The sequence below is a fragment of the Aspergillus piperis genome, assembly GCF_003184755.1.
Source record: "Aspergillus piperis CBS 112811 unplaced genomic scaffold BO85scaffold_38, whole genome shotgun sequence".
Classification (NCBI taxonomy): Eukaryota; Fungi; Ascomycota; class Eurotiomycetes; order Eurotiales; family Aspergillaceae; genus Aspergillus; species Aspergillus piperis.
The window spans coordinates 53,840-69,818 of record NW_020291628.1 but is presented as its reverse complement, the minus strand read 5'-3'; the positions used below and the strand labels follow the sequence as shown (position 1 = coordinate 69,818).

The window sequence follows — 15,979 nt, the reverse complement described above, 5'->3', positions numbered from 1 at the left end:
TGTATAGATTACTGCTCGTTTCCCGGCCCTTGGTACACTTCTGTACTTACCCGACTTTATCCCCAACCCGGGGTCTTGGAATTAACTCATTTTTACCCGTCGGCTGACGGACGTTGCTTGAAGAATCTTGTCCTCCTTATCCTTCCCCCCGCAAATTGCTGGTGCCGCATCTCCGCATCTCCGCATCTCCGTCATGCTGCATCGTGGAGGAGAATAATTGCACCAATGGCAGCCCTGTCGGCGCTTTGGTCCCCTTGAATTTCTTGTCCTCATGATATTCTCGTGCAGGTATTCCAGGAACTCCGATATTGAATCTTAATGAACTTCGGTCTGCTTCATACCGACCTCACTCTACCATCGCAACCATGATACCCTATAAAATGCTGCTGCTCTCGGCGCAGCTCTCCCCAGCCAGGTCCACCAGGGATACAACCACCACCTGCAGCCATGGCCTTCCCACGCCTCCTGCTGGCCCTGTGCTTCCTGCTAACACACTCCCTCACCAGCGCCTACGATGCCCCCCTCGTCACTCTAGACTATGGCACCTTCCAGGGCAGCTATGATGCCACTTACAACCTCTCCTACTTTCGCAAAATCCCCTTTGCAGCACCAGCAACAGGCGAGAACCGCTTTCGAGCTCCTCAGCCCCCGTTGAACATCACCACCAATGGCACCTACGACACCGACCAATCCTTCGACATGTGCCCTCAACGCACCGTCAACGGCTCCGAAGACTGCCTCTACCTAGGCCTCTACTCCCGGCCCTGGGACACCACCTCCACCACCACCAACCGCCCCGTCCTCGTCGTCTTCTACGGCGGCGGCTTCATCGAAGGCGACGCCCTCTTCGGCATGCCCCCCAACGCCTACCCCGTCCTCAACGTCAGCACCCTAAACGACTACATCGTCGTCTACACCAACTACCGCGTCAACGCCTTCGGCTTCCTCCCCGGCCAAGCCATCAAAGACTCGCCCACCTCCGACCTCAACCCAGGCCTTCTCGACCAACAATACGCCCTGAAATGGGTCAACTCCCACATCCACCACGTCGGCGGCAACCCCAACAACGTCTCCATCTGGGGCCAATCCGCCGGCGGAGGCTCCGTCGTCGCCCAGATCCTCGCCAACGGCCGCGGCTCGAACCCCAAACTCTTCACCAAAGCCCTCGCCAGTTCTCCCTTCTGGCCAAAAACCTACGCCTACAACGCCCCAGAAGCAGAAGCCATCTACACCCAGCTTGTCAACCTAACAAACTGCACCACCGCCTCCGACACCCTCAAATGCCTGAAAGAGGTAGACGTCCAATCCATCCGCGACGCAAGCCTCATCATCGACGCAGATAACACCTACACCACCTCATCCTACACCTGGGCCCCCGTCATCGACGGAACCTTCCTCATCGAACCCCTCACCTCCGCCATTTCCTCCTCCAACACCCTACAGACAGATCTCATCTGGGGCATGTACAACGCCCACGAAGGCGAGAACTTCATTCCCCCCGGACTAGAAGACACAGACACCACGAACGGATTCAACTCCTCCCTCGCGTCCTTCCATAACTGGTTAACCGGTTTCCTTCCCAGTCTTGATACAAACGATATCGACCTCATCTCATCGAAATATTACCCTGTTTCAGGTACAGCAGAGACATTATCCTATAATACGACGTTCGTACGCGCTGGGCTGGTGTACAGAGACGTGGTCCTCGCCTGCCCGGCGTATTGGGTTGCTTCTGCGGCGAAGGAGAAGGGGTATGTCGGGGAGTATGTGATTCCGCCAGCGAGACATGGGAGTGATACGGAGTGGGTATGTTGTTATCATCCCTTTTACTTTTACTTCTATTTATGTAGTATATGCTGTCTATGGAGATGATACTGATACCGCAAATGCAGTGGGACACCGTTTCGAGCGTACAACAAACCGACCCATTAATCTACGACGGCTACGCGGGCGCATTCGCCAGCTTTTTCCAGACGGGGGACCCCAACGCACATAAATTGACGAATGCGTCGGAGCCCGGCGTGCCGGAGGTACAGGAGTCAGGGGACGAGTTTGTGATTGCTACGGAGGGGTTCGAGAATGTGGGGTTGACGGAGTTGAAGGATCGGTGTGCGTTTTGGAAGTCGGTTGGGGGGAAGATTCCTATTTGATTTTTATTATTCATTTTTATTTACTACTGGTAGTAAGTAGTATCTTGTAGTTGTCTATTCAGATGATGGATGGGTGTTGTTTATAGTGTACAGATGTGGTGACGAAGAGGAATCTAAGTAGAGAGATGTGGTGGGGAAATATACAAATTATAATACATGAGGTACAGCCGTGTATATCCTGAGTGATGCTTCAAGTCAATGCATACATACAATGCATGTCGTCTAAATATTATCTTTCCTGGTTGCCATTTTCCGAACGCCGTCGTCAGAGGCTCCGTCAGTTGTAAGTTGACTGGGCCGTAGTTGAATAATAGTACAGATTGTGCTTGTCGTTGGTGTCGTTGCTGCCCCTAAATCAAGGCCTGTCCGCGGAACATCCCCTCACGCACTTCCTTGACCACGTCCTTGCGGTCCTTCTTGCCGACCAGGACCACGGCACGACCACGCTTGCCCATGCGGCCGAGACGGCCGAGACGGTGGATGAAATCGATGGTGTTGTGCGGGACGTGGTAGAGGATAACCGTCTTCACGGCGATGGTGTCAATTCCGCGAGAGGCAATATCTGTCGTCACGAGAACCTTAGTGTTCGGCAGACCGCGCTCCATGCCTGGCTTGTTCTGCTGTTCAGGGTAGACAAAGGGAATGGAGTTGTCCTGGCGGCGCTTGTTCTTGGCTAGCATGATCTCCTCTGCGGTGGGAGGAATTGGGGACTCGGTGAACTCTTCCAGCAGTTCCTCCTGCTTACGGCTGCTGGAGTCGCGGGAGAAGGACTGGGCGTCGATACCCTTTGAGCGCAGGAACTCGGCTACCTCGTCGGCTTCTTCGCGCTCGTTGACAAAAACCAGAATCTTCTTGACCTTGGGTCCGGCCTGGGCCAGGAAGGGGTGCGTCGGTTCGGTGTCGCCTGCCTTTCCAATGGACCAGATCACGTCGGCGCAGGCCAGGTTGCGGTTGCCACGGTAGGGGTCCCGTTGGATGTCCACCACTCCCAGCTGGACACGACGGGGGATGGCATGCAGGTTTGGTGTCGTCAGTCGGCGAATGTCGGGGTAGCGCTTACGGAGAAGATTGTCGAGACTGCGGGGAATGGTTGCGGAGCAGAGGATGAGCTTGTGAAGAGAAGAGGCTGACTTTTCGATAATCTCGGTCGTTGTGGGCAAGAAGGAACGGTCCATGAGCGAATCTGCCTCATCCAGCACCAGGTGGCTAACACGACTCAGCACATATGGATCCGTCTTGGCAATCGAAGCAAGCAGATGGGGAGTGGCGACGAGAACGTCAATTCCGCTCGGATTGAAGAGGATGCTCTTAATACGACGAGGGGTCAGGTTGGACGAGATCATCCCCGATCGGTATTTGACCGTGTGCGAAAGAGCCTTGACTTTGGCGCCAACCTGGGCAACCAGCTCGGAGGTCGGGACGAGGATAATGACCCGGGGTCTACCTGCGTCCGACAGCGGAGGCTCTTCCGGGGCAATGTCAAAAGCCCGGTTCTTGAGCTTCTCCTCCCGTTCCTTGGCCTTTTGTTCCGCCTCTCGCTTTTCAAATTCCTTGTCCTCCGCTTCCATACGCTTCAGGGAGTCGATCATGGGAATCAGATAGGCGAGCGTCTTTCCAGACCCGGTCTCGGCAGCCAGAAGATATTGTTCATAATTCGGTTCATCGTTAAAAACATCTTTCGATGTTCTCTTCGGGATAGGGTCTTTCAGAAGTTGTGGGATAGCAAGGCGTTGAATGGGAGTTGGTACGATGTCCGCCAATCCGGGGAGAGCCTGGGAAGAGATCGAGTGGCGCACGACCGGTAGCAGAGGAAATTGGTCGAAACTCGAGACTTCTGCGATCTTATTCTTGATAGCGGTTCGGCGACCGTAAGGGATGGGCGCCAATGCCGTTTGCATCTTGAGCGCCTTATAGAGAGGACTGTCCGGCTTCTGCTTATCATCTTCAGCATCCCCGGAGCGCTTGAGAGCTGCCCGAGACCTTGACAGTGGCGCATCCCGAAGGCGCGCTTCTGTTTGGTTCATGCCCGACCAGGGGCCGCCACGATCTCTTCTCGAACGTCCCTCCTTCAGGGAAGACTTGTCGACATTGGAGGACAGAACCATGCGGGCGGCCTGGCGGCGCTGTCGGACGGTTGCCATGGAGCGGACGGCCTGCCATCCGGAGAGAGGAGAGGACATGGTCGCCTGCGTTTGACAGAGCAGACAGACTTGAGGCCGAAGCGGCAGAGACAGTCTGCCCAGGCGATTCATGGTGAGGATGGGTGAGGGTGGATGAGAGAGAGTGATGAACGCTCGTCAAGAATCTTCTACCACTAGTTTTATCTTTTGCCTCCCGGAGCTCCAATCCAAAAAGAATCAGCAGCCGGTCCCGTGCCAGTCCGTAATGGGAAGGCGCTCGGGCCACAGGAACGATCCCCCGCTAATCCCAAACCAGACTGGTGGGATCGGGGAAACCGCCAGGCGACGAGGTGTCGAGGTGTCGAGGCTGGCCAGACAGGCGCTCAGGCCAAGTTCAGGCCAGGTTCAGGCAGTCTCAGGTGTGAAGTTGCCATGGAGACTCCCGACGCCAAAATGTCAACAGCGTCAAGCTGCGATTCCCAGCTTCAGCCGGTTTGCGAACGGCTTCGAACTACTTATTAGTCAACTTGTCAACACTGTCTGTTCGGGTGTTTCTGTTTATTCCTTCTCCCGTCACCTTCACTCTCACCCCCTTCCGTCTTCTTGTTCTTACTTCATCCTCGTTGGTCCGGTGGTGGATGGTGTGTTGGTTGTCTTCTTTGCAATTGTCTATCCTGTCCAGCGTGCCGTCATTGTTGCACATCGCCCATTTTCACCATATCGGTTGCCCTGTTCTGCCTACGATCAGCATCCCTTCGTTTGTCGGACCAATTTTTTTTCGCAGTAGTTTCTTATCAAAAGTAAAGAAAGAACCTGACGAATCGGCTCTCTTTCGCATGATCGCCATTTTGTGACGCATCTCATTTTCCCCATCTTGTTACGATTCCCATGAGCTGCTGCTTAACGTCCGAGTGAATTTTAATCCAAGCGACTCAATTATTGTCCGCGTTCTGTTCTTCATTTGCGCTGGTTCGTTTCGGACTATTTCTAACGACCTCGTTGCGATTGACTCATCCACCTTTTTCGCCTCCATTCGTCTCAACCAGGTATGGGCGCGTTCCAGTCCGGCAAGGGATAGCTATGATTGCAGAGACCTTGCATTGCTGCGTTGTGACGAAAGAAGCCATTGCTGATTCAGCTGCCTGCAGCTGTGTTTTCTTCCAGGCGCGCTTGTCGACTGGCTATTTTTGCCTCTTTTGAATCACCAGTTGTTGTCGTGCATTTCCCACCAAGATGGGCAGCAGTACCACGCAAAGGCCGCTGTCCGAAGTAAGCCCGATGGCTCAACGACGAAACTCCCCAAGTTGGAATCAGAGTACCAAAGTAGGTCGCTCCACGTGCTGTTGTTAATCCTCCGACATCTGGACCTGACCATGTCGCTCCAGATGAAGTCCCAAGAAGCATCAGCGTATGAAGCACCCGCATCACCGCGTCTTTTCTGGCAGGGCCGTGAGTCGGGCTCTCCCTTCCCCAAGAGTTCGGAGAACCAGAGCCCTTATGACCCCGACGCCTCGTTTTCTCCGTCCAAGCGTCCCTCCCTTGAGAATCTCAAGCGCGCCTCGAGGGTCAAGAACAGCAACATGTTCCGCGACTACAACCAGGAGTACGATCCGACCAATGTCTATGTTCCACAGAGGCCCTTGGCCACTAGTCGCTCGCCACAGAAGCAGGCCTCAAATGCGCCCCCTGCGCGACAGGCAGAGTCCCACGACAGTAACAACCCGAGCGGGCCCCGCCCCCCTTCTCCGAGCAAGGACCAAGTCCCCCCAGCGAAGTCTTCCCTGTCGCGAGCCAGTCGCTTCGGGTTCAGAGACGCTTTTGACCCCGAAAGTGAGATTTGGTCTGACATTGATGGAAGTCGACATGCCAAAAGCGTGACGTTCGATGCCGCTCAGCCCCAGGTGCACGAGTACGAAATGACCACGCCTGATCCGTCCTCCATCGCTTCTGGCTCCCGTGAAGGCAGCTATGATTCAGAAGAGGATGAAGGGGATATCAGTTTCGATCGCGAATCCTCCCTCGACCGTGATGACAGTTTCGATGCCTCCTTGGAAGACCTCGAGAAGACCCCGGTTGTCCTGCCGGAAGACTGGCGATACATGAGTCCCGCCAGCGCAAACGACGATCTGGTGAAAGACGAAGAAGATCCCTTTACGGAAGACGACGAAAACCACAGCCCCGACCCGCGGCCATCCACCCAGCAAGGCCCGCCTGTCCAACATGCTCGCGTCGAGTCGCTGGACTCCAATGGCGAACGCCGTCCCTTGCCCCCGCTTCCTCCAACCAATCGCCCGTCCTTTAGCCAGCGCGGCTCGTCTCCACAAAAGCTGTCTGCAGCCTTTGAGCTGGCAAGTGGAGGTCAGCGAGTGTTGCCGTCTCCTCCGGGCCCCGCCACGTACAGCAAGTCGGATATCACTGAACGTGCTCGTGCATCGATGTCTCTGGAAGATAGGCTACGTCTCATGATGATCCAGGAAAACGAACGGAAGAGCAAAGACTCAGACCAAGCGGATCACCAGGCGCCCAAGCCAGACACAGAGGCTGAACACGACCTGATTAGCGACTTCGAGGACGATGACAAGATTTCAAACTCAGGGGAGGCTGCCAAAGATCACGATGAAGAGGCTACGGAGGTATTCTCTCCTCCGCGCATCTCCCGGGATTCCATTCTGCGAGACATTCGTAAGAGTGAGAGCTATGTCGACGACTCCTTCGAGGAGGATTCGCAGATCGAATCAAGCCCCCACCACTATATGCATTATGACCCTGACGTCCCCATCCCATCCCTGGAGGACGATGATGACGAATACCACGATGACGACGATGATGACCAGAGCAGCGTGGTGATAAAGCCCGAAGAGCACGATGACGATCTTTATGACATTCCGGAGTATTATGAAACTGTTCAGTCTCAAGCTTCTTCCTCAAAAAGCCTGAAAGACCATTTGCCTTCCAACGAGGAGGGCGATCAGCCCAGCTTGCCTCAAGAGGACGAAGTCAGGGCGCCGCAGAGCGAGTCACAAGATTCCGAAGACAGACAATCCACACCTGTTCCTGAAGTACGAGAGGAGCCTGCTGCCGAGCAATCGCAAGGAGAACCAGAGCCAGAACCCCAACCAAAAGAACTGTCGGCTCCAAAGATGGCAGCCATGAGGGAAGCGCTGCAGCGGCCCTCGACACCGGATAATCAGGATCAAATCTCAGAACCTTCGACCCCTGAGTCCGTTATACGACACCCTATTGATAAAGAGTTCAGCGACGAGGAGGTATCCGCTGATGAAAGTGTGCCAGACCCAGTTGCCACCATCAAGGCCCCTGGAACTGGTCTAAAGACCCGTCCATCCCTCACCCCTGCGGACGTTGAGCAGATGGCTGCGACGCGCCGCAAGGTTAGCGGACAACCACCTCCGCCCATGCCCCAGCTTACCAAGCAGAACTCGAACGACTCGCAGGCCTCTGCACCGGAGGAGGAACACGAGGAGGATACACAAACAGAGACCGCCAAGGAACCGAGTCGGAGACAACCCAGTCTCATGAAACTGGATATCCCATTCAGCATCCAGGAAGAGGAGAGCCTCGGATTCGGCTTGGATAAGGAGTTCGATCGAGTGATCGAGTCGCAAAAGGTGGAGTTTGAACAATCCCTGTCCCTACTCAGAAGCACCGCGTTTATCCCTCGTCTCCATGACGGCCCACACCAAGGATCAGAAGCCCATAGCTTGAAACTGAGACTATCAACTGACCACCATGTCTTAAAACAGAGAGGTTACCTTATGCGACATAACACGAAGGTTATCATCGCCAGTAGCCGCAATGAGGATGAAGCGGCAGCTGGAGGTGACGCTCCTGCAGCGGCCCGGGCCGCACCAACGGCGCGCAAGCCTAGTCAGCAAACGTGGACTACAGTGCCGTGGAACGGACAGACTCGCCGAGCGAGTATGAGGACTTCCAGCGGCATGGTGCGGAAGAAGCCCGTCAGCGGACCCGTCCCACCACTTCCAGGCCAGCAAAGCAGCGTTCAGGAGCCCCCGGCGACCATCGAGGAGACCGAACCTGCGTTGAATGGTGCTCTGGAGGAGGGCGAAGAACGTGGTCGCCTCTTCGTCAAGGTAGTCGGAATGAAATATCTCGATCTGCCGCTGCCACGAGGTAAGTGCATGACTTTTGCTCAACTATATTGCGAACAGTCAGCTGACAGTCACCTCAGGCGAGAGATCGTACTTTGCTTTAACCCTTGACAATGGCCTTCATTGTGTTACCACTGCCTGGCTGGAACTGGGCAAGACCGCTCCCATCGGTCAGGAGTTTGAGCTCATCGTGCAGAATGATCTCGAATTCCAACTGACCCTCCAGATGAAGGTGGACGAGGAGAAGATGCGTGTTCCAGAGCCTGCTCCCCCAGTTTCACCCACAAAGCAGAAAGCCTCCACCTTCAGTCGGGTCTTTGCTTCACCCCGCAAGCGCAAGGAGCTTGATATGAAGCAACAGCTGGCGTCGCAACAAAGCAAGACTCGCGACGTCAACGCTCCCGTATGGGACAGGCTGAGAACGCTCATTGCTCGCGATGGAAGCTTCGCACGCGCCTACGTGTCCCTCAGTGACCACGAAAAGCACGCCTTTGGCCGGCCTTACACAGTGGACGTGGCATGCTTCAACGAGTGGGCTGTTGAAGAGCAGCCCAGCAGTGTAAAGAGCAAGAAAAGTACCAATAGTACTACTTCCCAGAGACGTCCCCCCTACAAGATTGGCAAGCTTGAGCTGCAGCTTTTATTTGTCCCGAAGCCCAAGGGCGCCAAGGACGACGACATGCCCAAGAGCATGAACGCATGCATCCGGGAGATGCGTGAAGCCGAAAGTGTATCCTCCCGCAGTTGGGAAGGGTTCCTTTCTCAGCAGGGTGGTGATTGTCCAGTAAGTACATGCAAGCCTGAATTTTTGTCGATCAACGCTAATTCAATTTCATAGTTCTGGCGTCGTCGCTTCTTCAAGCTCCAAGGGTCCAAGCTGACCGCCTACCACGAAACCACCCGCCAACCTCGCGCAACCATCAACCTTTCTAAGGCAGTCAAACTCATTGATGACCGGTCTTCTTTGACTCAGAAGGAGACTACAACGCGAGGCGGTGGCCGTCGCAAGTCAGCCTTTGCCGAAGAAGAGGAGGGCTACATGTTTGTTGAAGAGGGATTCCGCATCCGCTTTGGCAACGGCGAAGTGATTGATTTCTACGCCGACAGCGCGGCCGACAAAGATGGATGGATGAAGGTGCTGGCGGACGCCGTCGGCAAGGGATCTTCTGGCAGCAGCCAAGTCAAGGCGTGGACGGAGATGGTTCTCAAGCGGGAGCGAAGCATGAAGGTGAAGCGGACAAGCACCGCAGCTCCTCCGCCACCCGCCAAAGACAGTGCCATCCCTGTTCCAACGACCCCATCGGCGCGGGCGCCACCCGTGGGTCGTCCTGGCCACAAGCACACTCAGTCACAGCCAGAAGTTCGCGGTCTGGATGCTCGCCGGCAGAAGACGCGGTCCCTGATGTTCTAGAGATGTTCTAGAGTTGAGTTGCTTTTTGTGTTCCACTATGTTCTCCGTTTCACCTTCTTGTGACTTGCTTTTATTTCAGTACCTCCCTTCTTTGTGAGTTGTCTTCTTTTTTCTATGTTTGATCTTTGCTTCTTGTACGGTGTTGGAGTCTAGCCTTCCTGCTGCATCTTCCTTTTGTTCTACCATTTGAATTGAGACTTTCAGCATTCAGCACTGCTCGTTATGCAAGCGTTGTCATTTCTCTTTGTTTGTGATATTCCGTCTACTTTTTCGTCCTTGATTCCTGCACCGCCCTTTAATGATACATAGCGCCTTTCCTTCATGAGTCCATAATTGAGTTCTCGTTTCTCTGTGTATCAAAAGATCTCGGTCCTATTTCATCTGTTGGGTTCTACTTAGAAATTGTAACATTTGACGTCAAGGTTGCTCTAGCAGTCTGTAGTAAGCTATTCATGGCTTATATAAGTTAACCAAAATCAGCGTTTTCAGCTGGACTCGTATTCCGTTCTCCTATTAACCCTCTACGATATTGAACGTAGGGTTCGATGTAATGGCTACCCGTCTCCCGCTCTTATATAGTTCCGCAGATCTTCTCCCCATCACAAAGCAATAGCATACTATATCAAAATATGATAGTAACTTAATCCCTGTAGTACAAGCCAATGACTCGATAAAAGAGACGGAAAACATGATGCACTATTATACGCTGCTCAGTAAAAGGAGCACTCATTTGGGTTTCCCGTCAAGCGCGTGTGTGGTCGGTCCGACTTCTCTAATTCGTCTCACCTGAGTATGTTATTTCCATGGAGCTCTTGACTATTGATTCCCAAGCTTCGAGCCGTGTGATTGCATATATCTTCTAGAGACTACATCGATCAGCCTATATCTCCTGCTACGGATAAAGCTCGCACCTTCTCGAATAGAAAGAAAGAACGCGTCTCCTACACCTTCTTCCTCTGTTTCCTCTACATACTTGAATTGCTGCTAGCATCAAACCAACACCTGCTAAATTGATGTTCTACAAGTCTACTTTTTTTTTTCTCTTCTTTGTATCCATGTACTTTACCGAACGCCTTCTACTCCTGTTCGAGGCAATGCCTCAAATCCTGTCATGCGTCTTCCCTCGAGTGTCTTCTCTAGACGAAATTCACTACGCATGGAGACAACAGTACACTGAACACCATGGTTAACCTCGTTTAGCCGTGAGAGACGCCAGCACAGACAAGGCCTAAATTATGATTCTTTTTGGGAATGCATAACAGAGAACTTGACAATATCAGTGACAAATAGCGACAAGACAAAAAAAGAAGAAAAAGAGAAAACCACATTCCGCCGTGTGCCTTCCAGGCAGTATCCCTCTCCCCTCGGTCATTTAAATCCATGGATTGATGACAGAATTCCAGTAAACCGAGCTCCCATACACTTGGCCAGCCAGCTTGAGGCCTTTCATCCTCTTCTCCCATCCAACCCCCAAACATAGGCATTCATAAGACGTGCACTAATCTCATCCGTTTCCTCCTTCCTTGGATTGAATTTGACCCGCCCGGAATAGCTAATTTTCGAATGCATGTACCTTTTCCCTTCCCTCGAAATCAGATTGACTTGGCCCAGAGCGACAAAGTCGCTAGCTACAACTCCAATTCTCTTGCCCCTATAGCCATCACAACATTCACACATCGGTGTACAGTGGCCGAGGGCTTCTCGGTTGCTCCTCGTGCATCGTGGCTTCTCACAGCAGCCACAAGACCGGCCACAACAACCCCCCTCCCTAACACACTTCTCCCGAAGCCATGTGTCCCTGAGATACCAATTTGCATCGCGTCGTTGAGAATCCATAGCGCGGTACAGTGGAGTGTGTCCCATTTTCCATTTTAGAAGTTTCTTAACTCCTTCGGTGGAGCGCACATCGTTATTGTATTCTTCCAGTTTCCGTTCCGATTCCCTCAGTTTTTCTTTGTAGTTGTTCATCTCGTTGGGGTCGTCACTTGGAGGTTCTTCGCTCTTCATCTTTTTATAAGTTTGTAACTCTTGATCCCTTGCTTGTAATATAAGATATAGAAATTCCTCATTCTCAAAGTAATCATTGATATATTGCCACTGGTCCTCAGAAAGACCAATATATTGGTGCTGTAGTTTGCGCAATTTCTGGGCCTTTTGTGTTTTCCCTGATTTCTCGAGAATTGTCTCCACGGGCTCGAAGATAGCACTGCTGGCTTTGACCAGCGTGTGTCGCATGGAATCCGGTAGAGACTTGCTGAGCTTCATGTTTAGACGTAGTAGTCGAGTTGCGGGGAAGGAAGGGTAGCGATATGACTGAGAATTCTAGAAAGAGAATACGTGAGATAAAATTCAGAGAGACGAATATGTGTGTGTGTATGTATGTATAGGCCATGATTACACTAATCAGGATCATGTATCGCTCGTCTCATCTGTAGCTCACTATCCCGTCCATAATATGACGTACAGGCCGAAACTACTCCCATTACCTAAGAGAAACATCTTCAATCTATTTAAGATACTTTGAACGCGAGGAAATGACATGTTGCTGTATACTACAATGGTAGCCACATTGGCAACGAGCATCCAAGGTGCCGCAGCTATGAAGTGATGTTGATAGAGATGAGATTCAATTGACCACTTCACATTACAGTCTTGATTCCCTTAATACATTCAATACCTAGGGTGAGTAACACTCGATTCTGTTGGGTTGAAGTAAGTAAATTTTCATTTACTTCTGTTTCCCCAGGGGATCCAGCATTTCCAATATTAGCTTAAAGTGAATTGGCCCACCCAGGAGCGACTATAAAAAACCCCTTCTTCCCCACCTCTCTTCCTCGCTTCTATTCATCCCACTCCAAGCTCATGGACATCTCCTGGTTCGCAATCTTCCTACTATGGGAAAATGACTGACGACCCGAGCGTTCAATCAATTTCCATTGATACTAAGTTTTTAGATGCGCTCCTTGTTGGATCAAGACCAGAGTACCAGATATCAATGTCAAATCGGGCATGGAACTCATCGGCGTCAATGTGATGGATGGGGAGACTGTGGTTAATGACAGAACTCGGTCTCGTTCAAATCTTGCCATTGTCACGTAGGTATGTGGTTTTCGTGGCGAGAGTCGCTCCTTCCCTTGTGTCTTCCTGCCAACCCAGACAACACTCTAACATGATATCTTCGATTAGCAGGTCTAGGAAGTTCGAACAACCATCACTGCCAACGTTGCTTACTCTGTTTACCATCATCACTGCAATTATTAAACACTCTTCTTACGATCATCACTTCAATTATTGAGCACTACGTTTACCATTATCATCGTCTATTGCTACAGAACTCTTCCTTTCTTCTCAAAGGGGAAAGAAAAATAACAAACTATGCCTGCTATTCCTAATCGTGTTAGCCTATCCATGCTAGGACCATAGTGGGCTGCCATGGTCAGCTACGTTGTTGCTACATGCTTAACCACCGTCCTCCTTGGTGTTCTGATATGGTGGTGGTTTTCTAACCGGTGAGTTCTACGGAGATGATACGATTTCTAACCCATACATGTCAGGCACGATTGCTGACTTGGCTTACAGAAAGGCAATCGTTGAGTTTTCCATAAGTCGACACCCCCGACACAGCGCAAGAACTTCAAGAACTGGCGGGCTGGACCCCTCCTGGTATGCTGAAGATGTCTAGTATTTGATGCTGCATAAACTGACCTTGTTGAATAAACTAGGCAGTAGTACCGCGGGCCACAAGGAACACACCGAAACTGAAAATTTGGGATCAAACGGTGATAATGGAAATGGTGAAGGCACAAGCAAAGTCGAAGCAGGCAGTGGTGAAGAGGAACCCCGACTTGAAAGCCCATGAAAATCTCGTGTTAACGTTGACCTGCTGCACGTCACGTTAGCTCTTAGTTTGTCTACAACGCGCAACTCGAACAATTTGCTCTACTCTGCGTGTATTATCAGCTTTAGTTGAATGCCCATTCGGTCTCTCTCTTACTGGTATATCGGCAGTACACGGAAAAGATGGAACCAGAAACTTTAGCATGGCGACAGACAGGACAAAAGAAATTGAGCAGTAAGAAGAACTATCTGCCCAACGTGCAACATTACTCTACCAGATAGAGAAGGCTTTGGCCTCAACTTCTTCATGAGGCGTCTTCACTCTCATTTCATGCACGTGAACACAGCAGTTTACTACGATCTTTATCTTTTATCATTTCCTTTGTTCCTTAACTTTATTAACGAGTTCCCTATCTTGAGAGTTCTGCGGTGATGGCAACTTCGAACGTCAACCGGGAGTTTCACTCAGATCATGTACTTCTTTCTGCTCGTCTGGGTGATGCCTGGCATGATTGCCGTCCACTTGATCTCGTTGTACCCAGAATTTTATCGTTGCCTGAAGTTCAAAGATGGAGGAAAACCGCAGAAAAAAAAGAAGGAAAACAGAAAGAGGAGAAGAAGAGGATTGGTTCTATGGGGAAGCAGAATACGATTCCTTGACGTGTACAATATCTTACCAATTGAGATCTCAATCCATTCTTGTTATTCAATTAACCCCACTACTTTAATACTGACCATGAAGACGCCTCACCATTTGAAGCAAAATTATCTAATGGTGAGTCACCTATCCCCTTCGCCTGACCAGCTAGACGCGATATATCATTTTTGTTCTAGTGGTTAGTGCTTCGACAACAACTAATATAGCGCAATGCGCCATTGACCCACCCAGCCCAAAGTCGGAAGCACAGATCTAACGCAAAAGCGACGTCTATCCAACACGTAAAAAGATCATCAGCGACGTAGCTATGCACAGCTAACAAATATGATTTTGCGCAGATGAAATCTATGTTGCACCTGCTAAGGCAAACTAGTAGTTGCCTATAGGGCAGTCGCCTCTCCATACGGCACTCTCCTGCTATATACCATTAGTATATAGTACTTAGTGCTATATCGATGTGAAATTCATAGCCACAACCGGTGGCGGCGTTTCACTTGGGTTATACATGCATCCTATTTACATGCAGCCCGTCTCGATGAACTAGCCAAGAGGATCTTTGATTATTTAGAGCATCTGACATCTCGCAACATGGAGGAACCGAGACTTCTTATAGTGAAGTTCCGTTTCGATGTTGATCCTGAGAATATTGACAATATAGCCAATTTGCTGAAGCCTTAAATGGCCTATCGAAAGGTCTTCCATATTCCAAACCATACAACGCATATCGCACTCACAGTGGTGACCTGAAAATCCAATAGATCATATACTACCCAACCGAAGCAATGTGCTGTGCTGTGCTGTGCTGGGCTCTGGTTCAGTATGTCGATGCTGTGGATATTCTCAATATAATAATGATATGCATTTAGTTATCTCCCACGGTGGAGACGTGAGAATATCATACGGCCAGCAGACGCCGCGTTTGGTTATGGAACAGGATTATCGAAAGTGGGACGGACACTTTTGACAACATCGATGAATACGTAGTCAAACTCGCTTACGATTCTCAGGCTCCGAGAATCGCATATAGCTAACAAAAAGAGAAAAAGAAAAAGGGGGTTCGTTACATTTTCAGGCCTTAGTTCCCCGTTGTGTTTAATTTTGGACTTTCAAATGGAGATACATCCGAATATATGATCGATATCGTATGGCATATAGCACCTTGCTATAACGACGAAGAGTGGATTGTTTGTCCAATAATATTTACTGGGTTGGGCCATCTAGTCAACTTTTAAGCAGTCGATATCTTTGACAAGGTTGGTAAATCCGTCTTATAAAGACACATTATGGAACCTTGCTCGAATGGAGACGCCAATACGAGCAGATCAAAAGGTTACAGGAGGTTCCAGCAATATTTCAATTACGAAGATTGGATCCGCTATCATTGCCCACATCCATACAGCTGCAGAGTCCCTCAAAGACAACTTGCTGACCGCGGAAATGAAGGGGACCGATAGAGTCTTGCCCGGATCTACGGGAAATACTGGCCAGAGTAAACAATAGAAAAGATAGGTTCAGCTATAATCGCCCACGTTCGTCCGGACCTCTTTTTTTAAATCAAAGACAACTTATTGCCGACAGAGATCCGTGGATAGAGGTCATATTACCGGAATTTACGGACATGAAACTCACGGTAGAGGTTCCCCAGACATTAGACCCAGCAGCGGACTATATAGTTA

The 15,979-nt window shown here is 50.8% G+C and overlaps 5 protein-coding genes across 5 annotated transcripts; 3 read left to right on the top strand and 2 right to left on the bottom strand.

The window, feature by feature from the left end:
- The first annotated feature begins 114 nt into the window (after positions 1-114).
- BO85DRAFT_214555 (putative carboxylesterase) lies at positions 115-2,325 on the top strand. Its single transcript, XM_025654635.1, has 2 exons — positions 115-1,806; positions 1,893-2,325. The coding sequence occupies exons 1-2, from the start codon at positions 448-450 to the stop codon at positions 2,148-2,150; spliced, it is 1,617 nt and encodes a 538-aa protein (XP_025509809.1). The 5' UTR covers positions 115-447; the 3' UTR covers positions 2,151-2,325.
- Positions 2,183-4,462, bottom strand: mrh4 (ATP-dependent RNA helicase MRH4). The gene has a single exon (XM_025661286.1). The coding sequence runs from the start codon at positions 4,400-4,402 to the stop codon at positions 2,501-2,503; it is 1,902 nt and encodes a 633-aa protein (XP_025509808.1). The 5' UTR covers positions 4,403-4,462; the 3' UTR covers positions 2,183-2,500.
- Positions 4,463-4,468: 6 nt separating this feature from the next.
- On the top strand, positions 4,469-5,229 carry BO85DRAFT_508565 (uncharacterized protein). The gene has a single exon (XM_025664473.1). It carries the CDS (start codon positions 4,536-4,538, stop codon positions 5,055-5,057), a length of 522 nt encoding a protein of 173 aa, XP_025509807.1. The 5' UTR covers positions 4,469-4,535; the 3' UTR covers positions 5,058-5,229.
- Positions 5,230-10,065, top strand: bud4 (putative GTP binding protein (Bud4)). Its single transcript, XM_025654634.1, has 5 exons — positions 5,230-5,316; positions 5,419-5,593; positions 5,656-8,419; positions 8,478-9,181; positions 9,236-10,065. Exons 2-5 carry the CDS (start codon positions 5,504-5,506, stop codon positions 9,806-9,808), a joined length of 4,131 nt encoding a protein of 1,376 aa, XP_025509806.1. The 5' UTR covers positions 5,230-5,316; positions 5,419-5,503; the 3' UTR covers positions 9,809-10,065.
- Positions 10,066-11,254: 1,189 nt separating this feature from the next.
- On the bottom strand, positions 11,255-12,123 carry BO85DRAFT_508560 (uncharacterized protein; the record flags this gene model as incomplete). The annotated part of the gene is made up of 2 exons (XM_025664472.1): positions 11,616-12,123; positions 11,255-11,459 (listed from the first exon to the last, which is right to left on the bottom strand). Exons 1-2 carry the CDS (start codon positions 12,071-12,073, stop codon positions 11,255-11,257), a joined length of 663 nt encoding a protein of 220 aa, XP_025509805.1. The 5' UTR covers positions 12,074-12,123.
- Positions 12,124-15,979: the final 3,856 nt, after the last annotated feature.

Bases quoted from the DNA above. Each gene is read 5' to 3' on its own strand.
- BO85DRAFT_508565 (XM_025664473.1), top strand. From the start codon at position 4,536: ATGGGAAGGCGCTCGGGCCACAGGAACGATCCCCCGCTAATCCCAAAC.
- bud4 (XM_025654634.1), top strand. From the start codon at position 5,504: ATGGGCAGCAGTACCACGCAAAGGCCGCTGTCCGAAGTAAGCCCGATG. The intron at 5,594-5,655 runs GTAGGTCGCTCC...ATGTCGCTCCAG, and splicing joins GTTGGAATCAGAGTACCAAA to ATGAAGTCCCAAGAAGCATC. The intron at 9,182-9,235 runs GTAAGTACATGC...TCAATTTCATAG, and splicing joins AGCAGGGTGGTGATTGTCCA to TTCTGGCGTCGTCGCTTCTT.
- BO85DRAFT_214555 (XM_025654635.1), top strand. From the start codon at position 448: ATGGCCTTCCCACGCCTCCTGCTGGCCCTGTGCTTCCTGCTAACACAC. The intron at 1,807-1,892 runs GTATGTTGTTAT...CCGCAAATGCAG, and splicing joins ATGGGAGTGATACGGAGTGG to TGGGACACCGTTTCGAGCGT.
- mrh4 (XM_025661286.1), bottom strand. From the start codon at position 4,402: ATGAATCGCCTGGGCAGACTGTCTCTGCCGCTTCGGCCTCAAGTCTGT.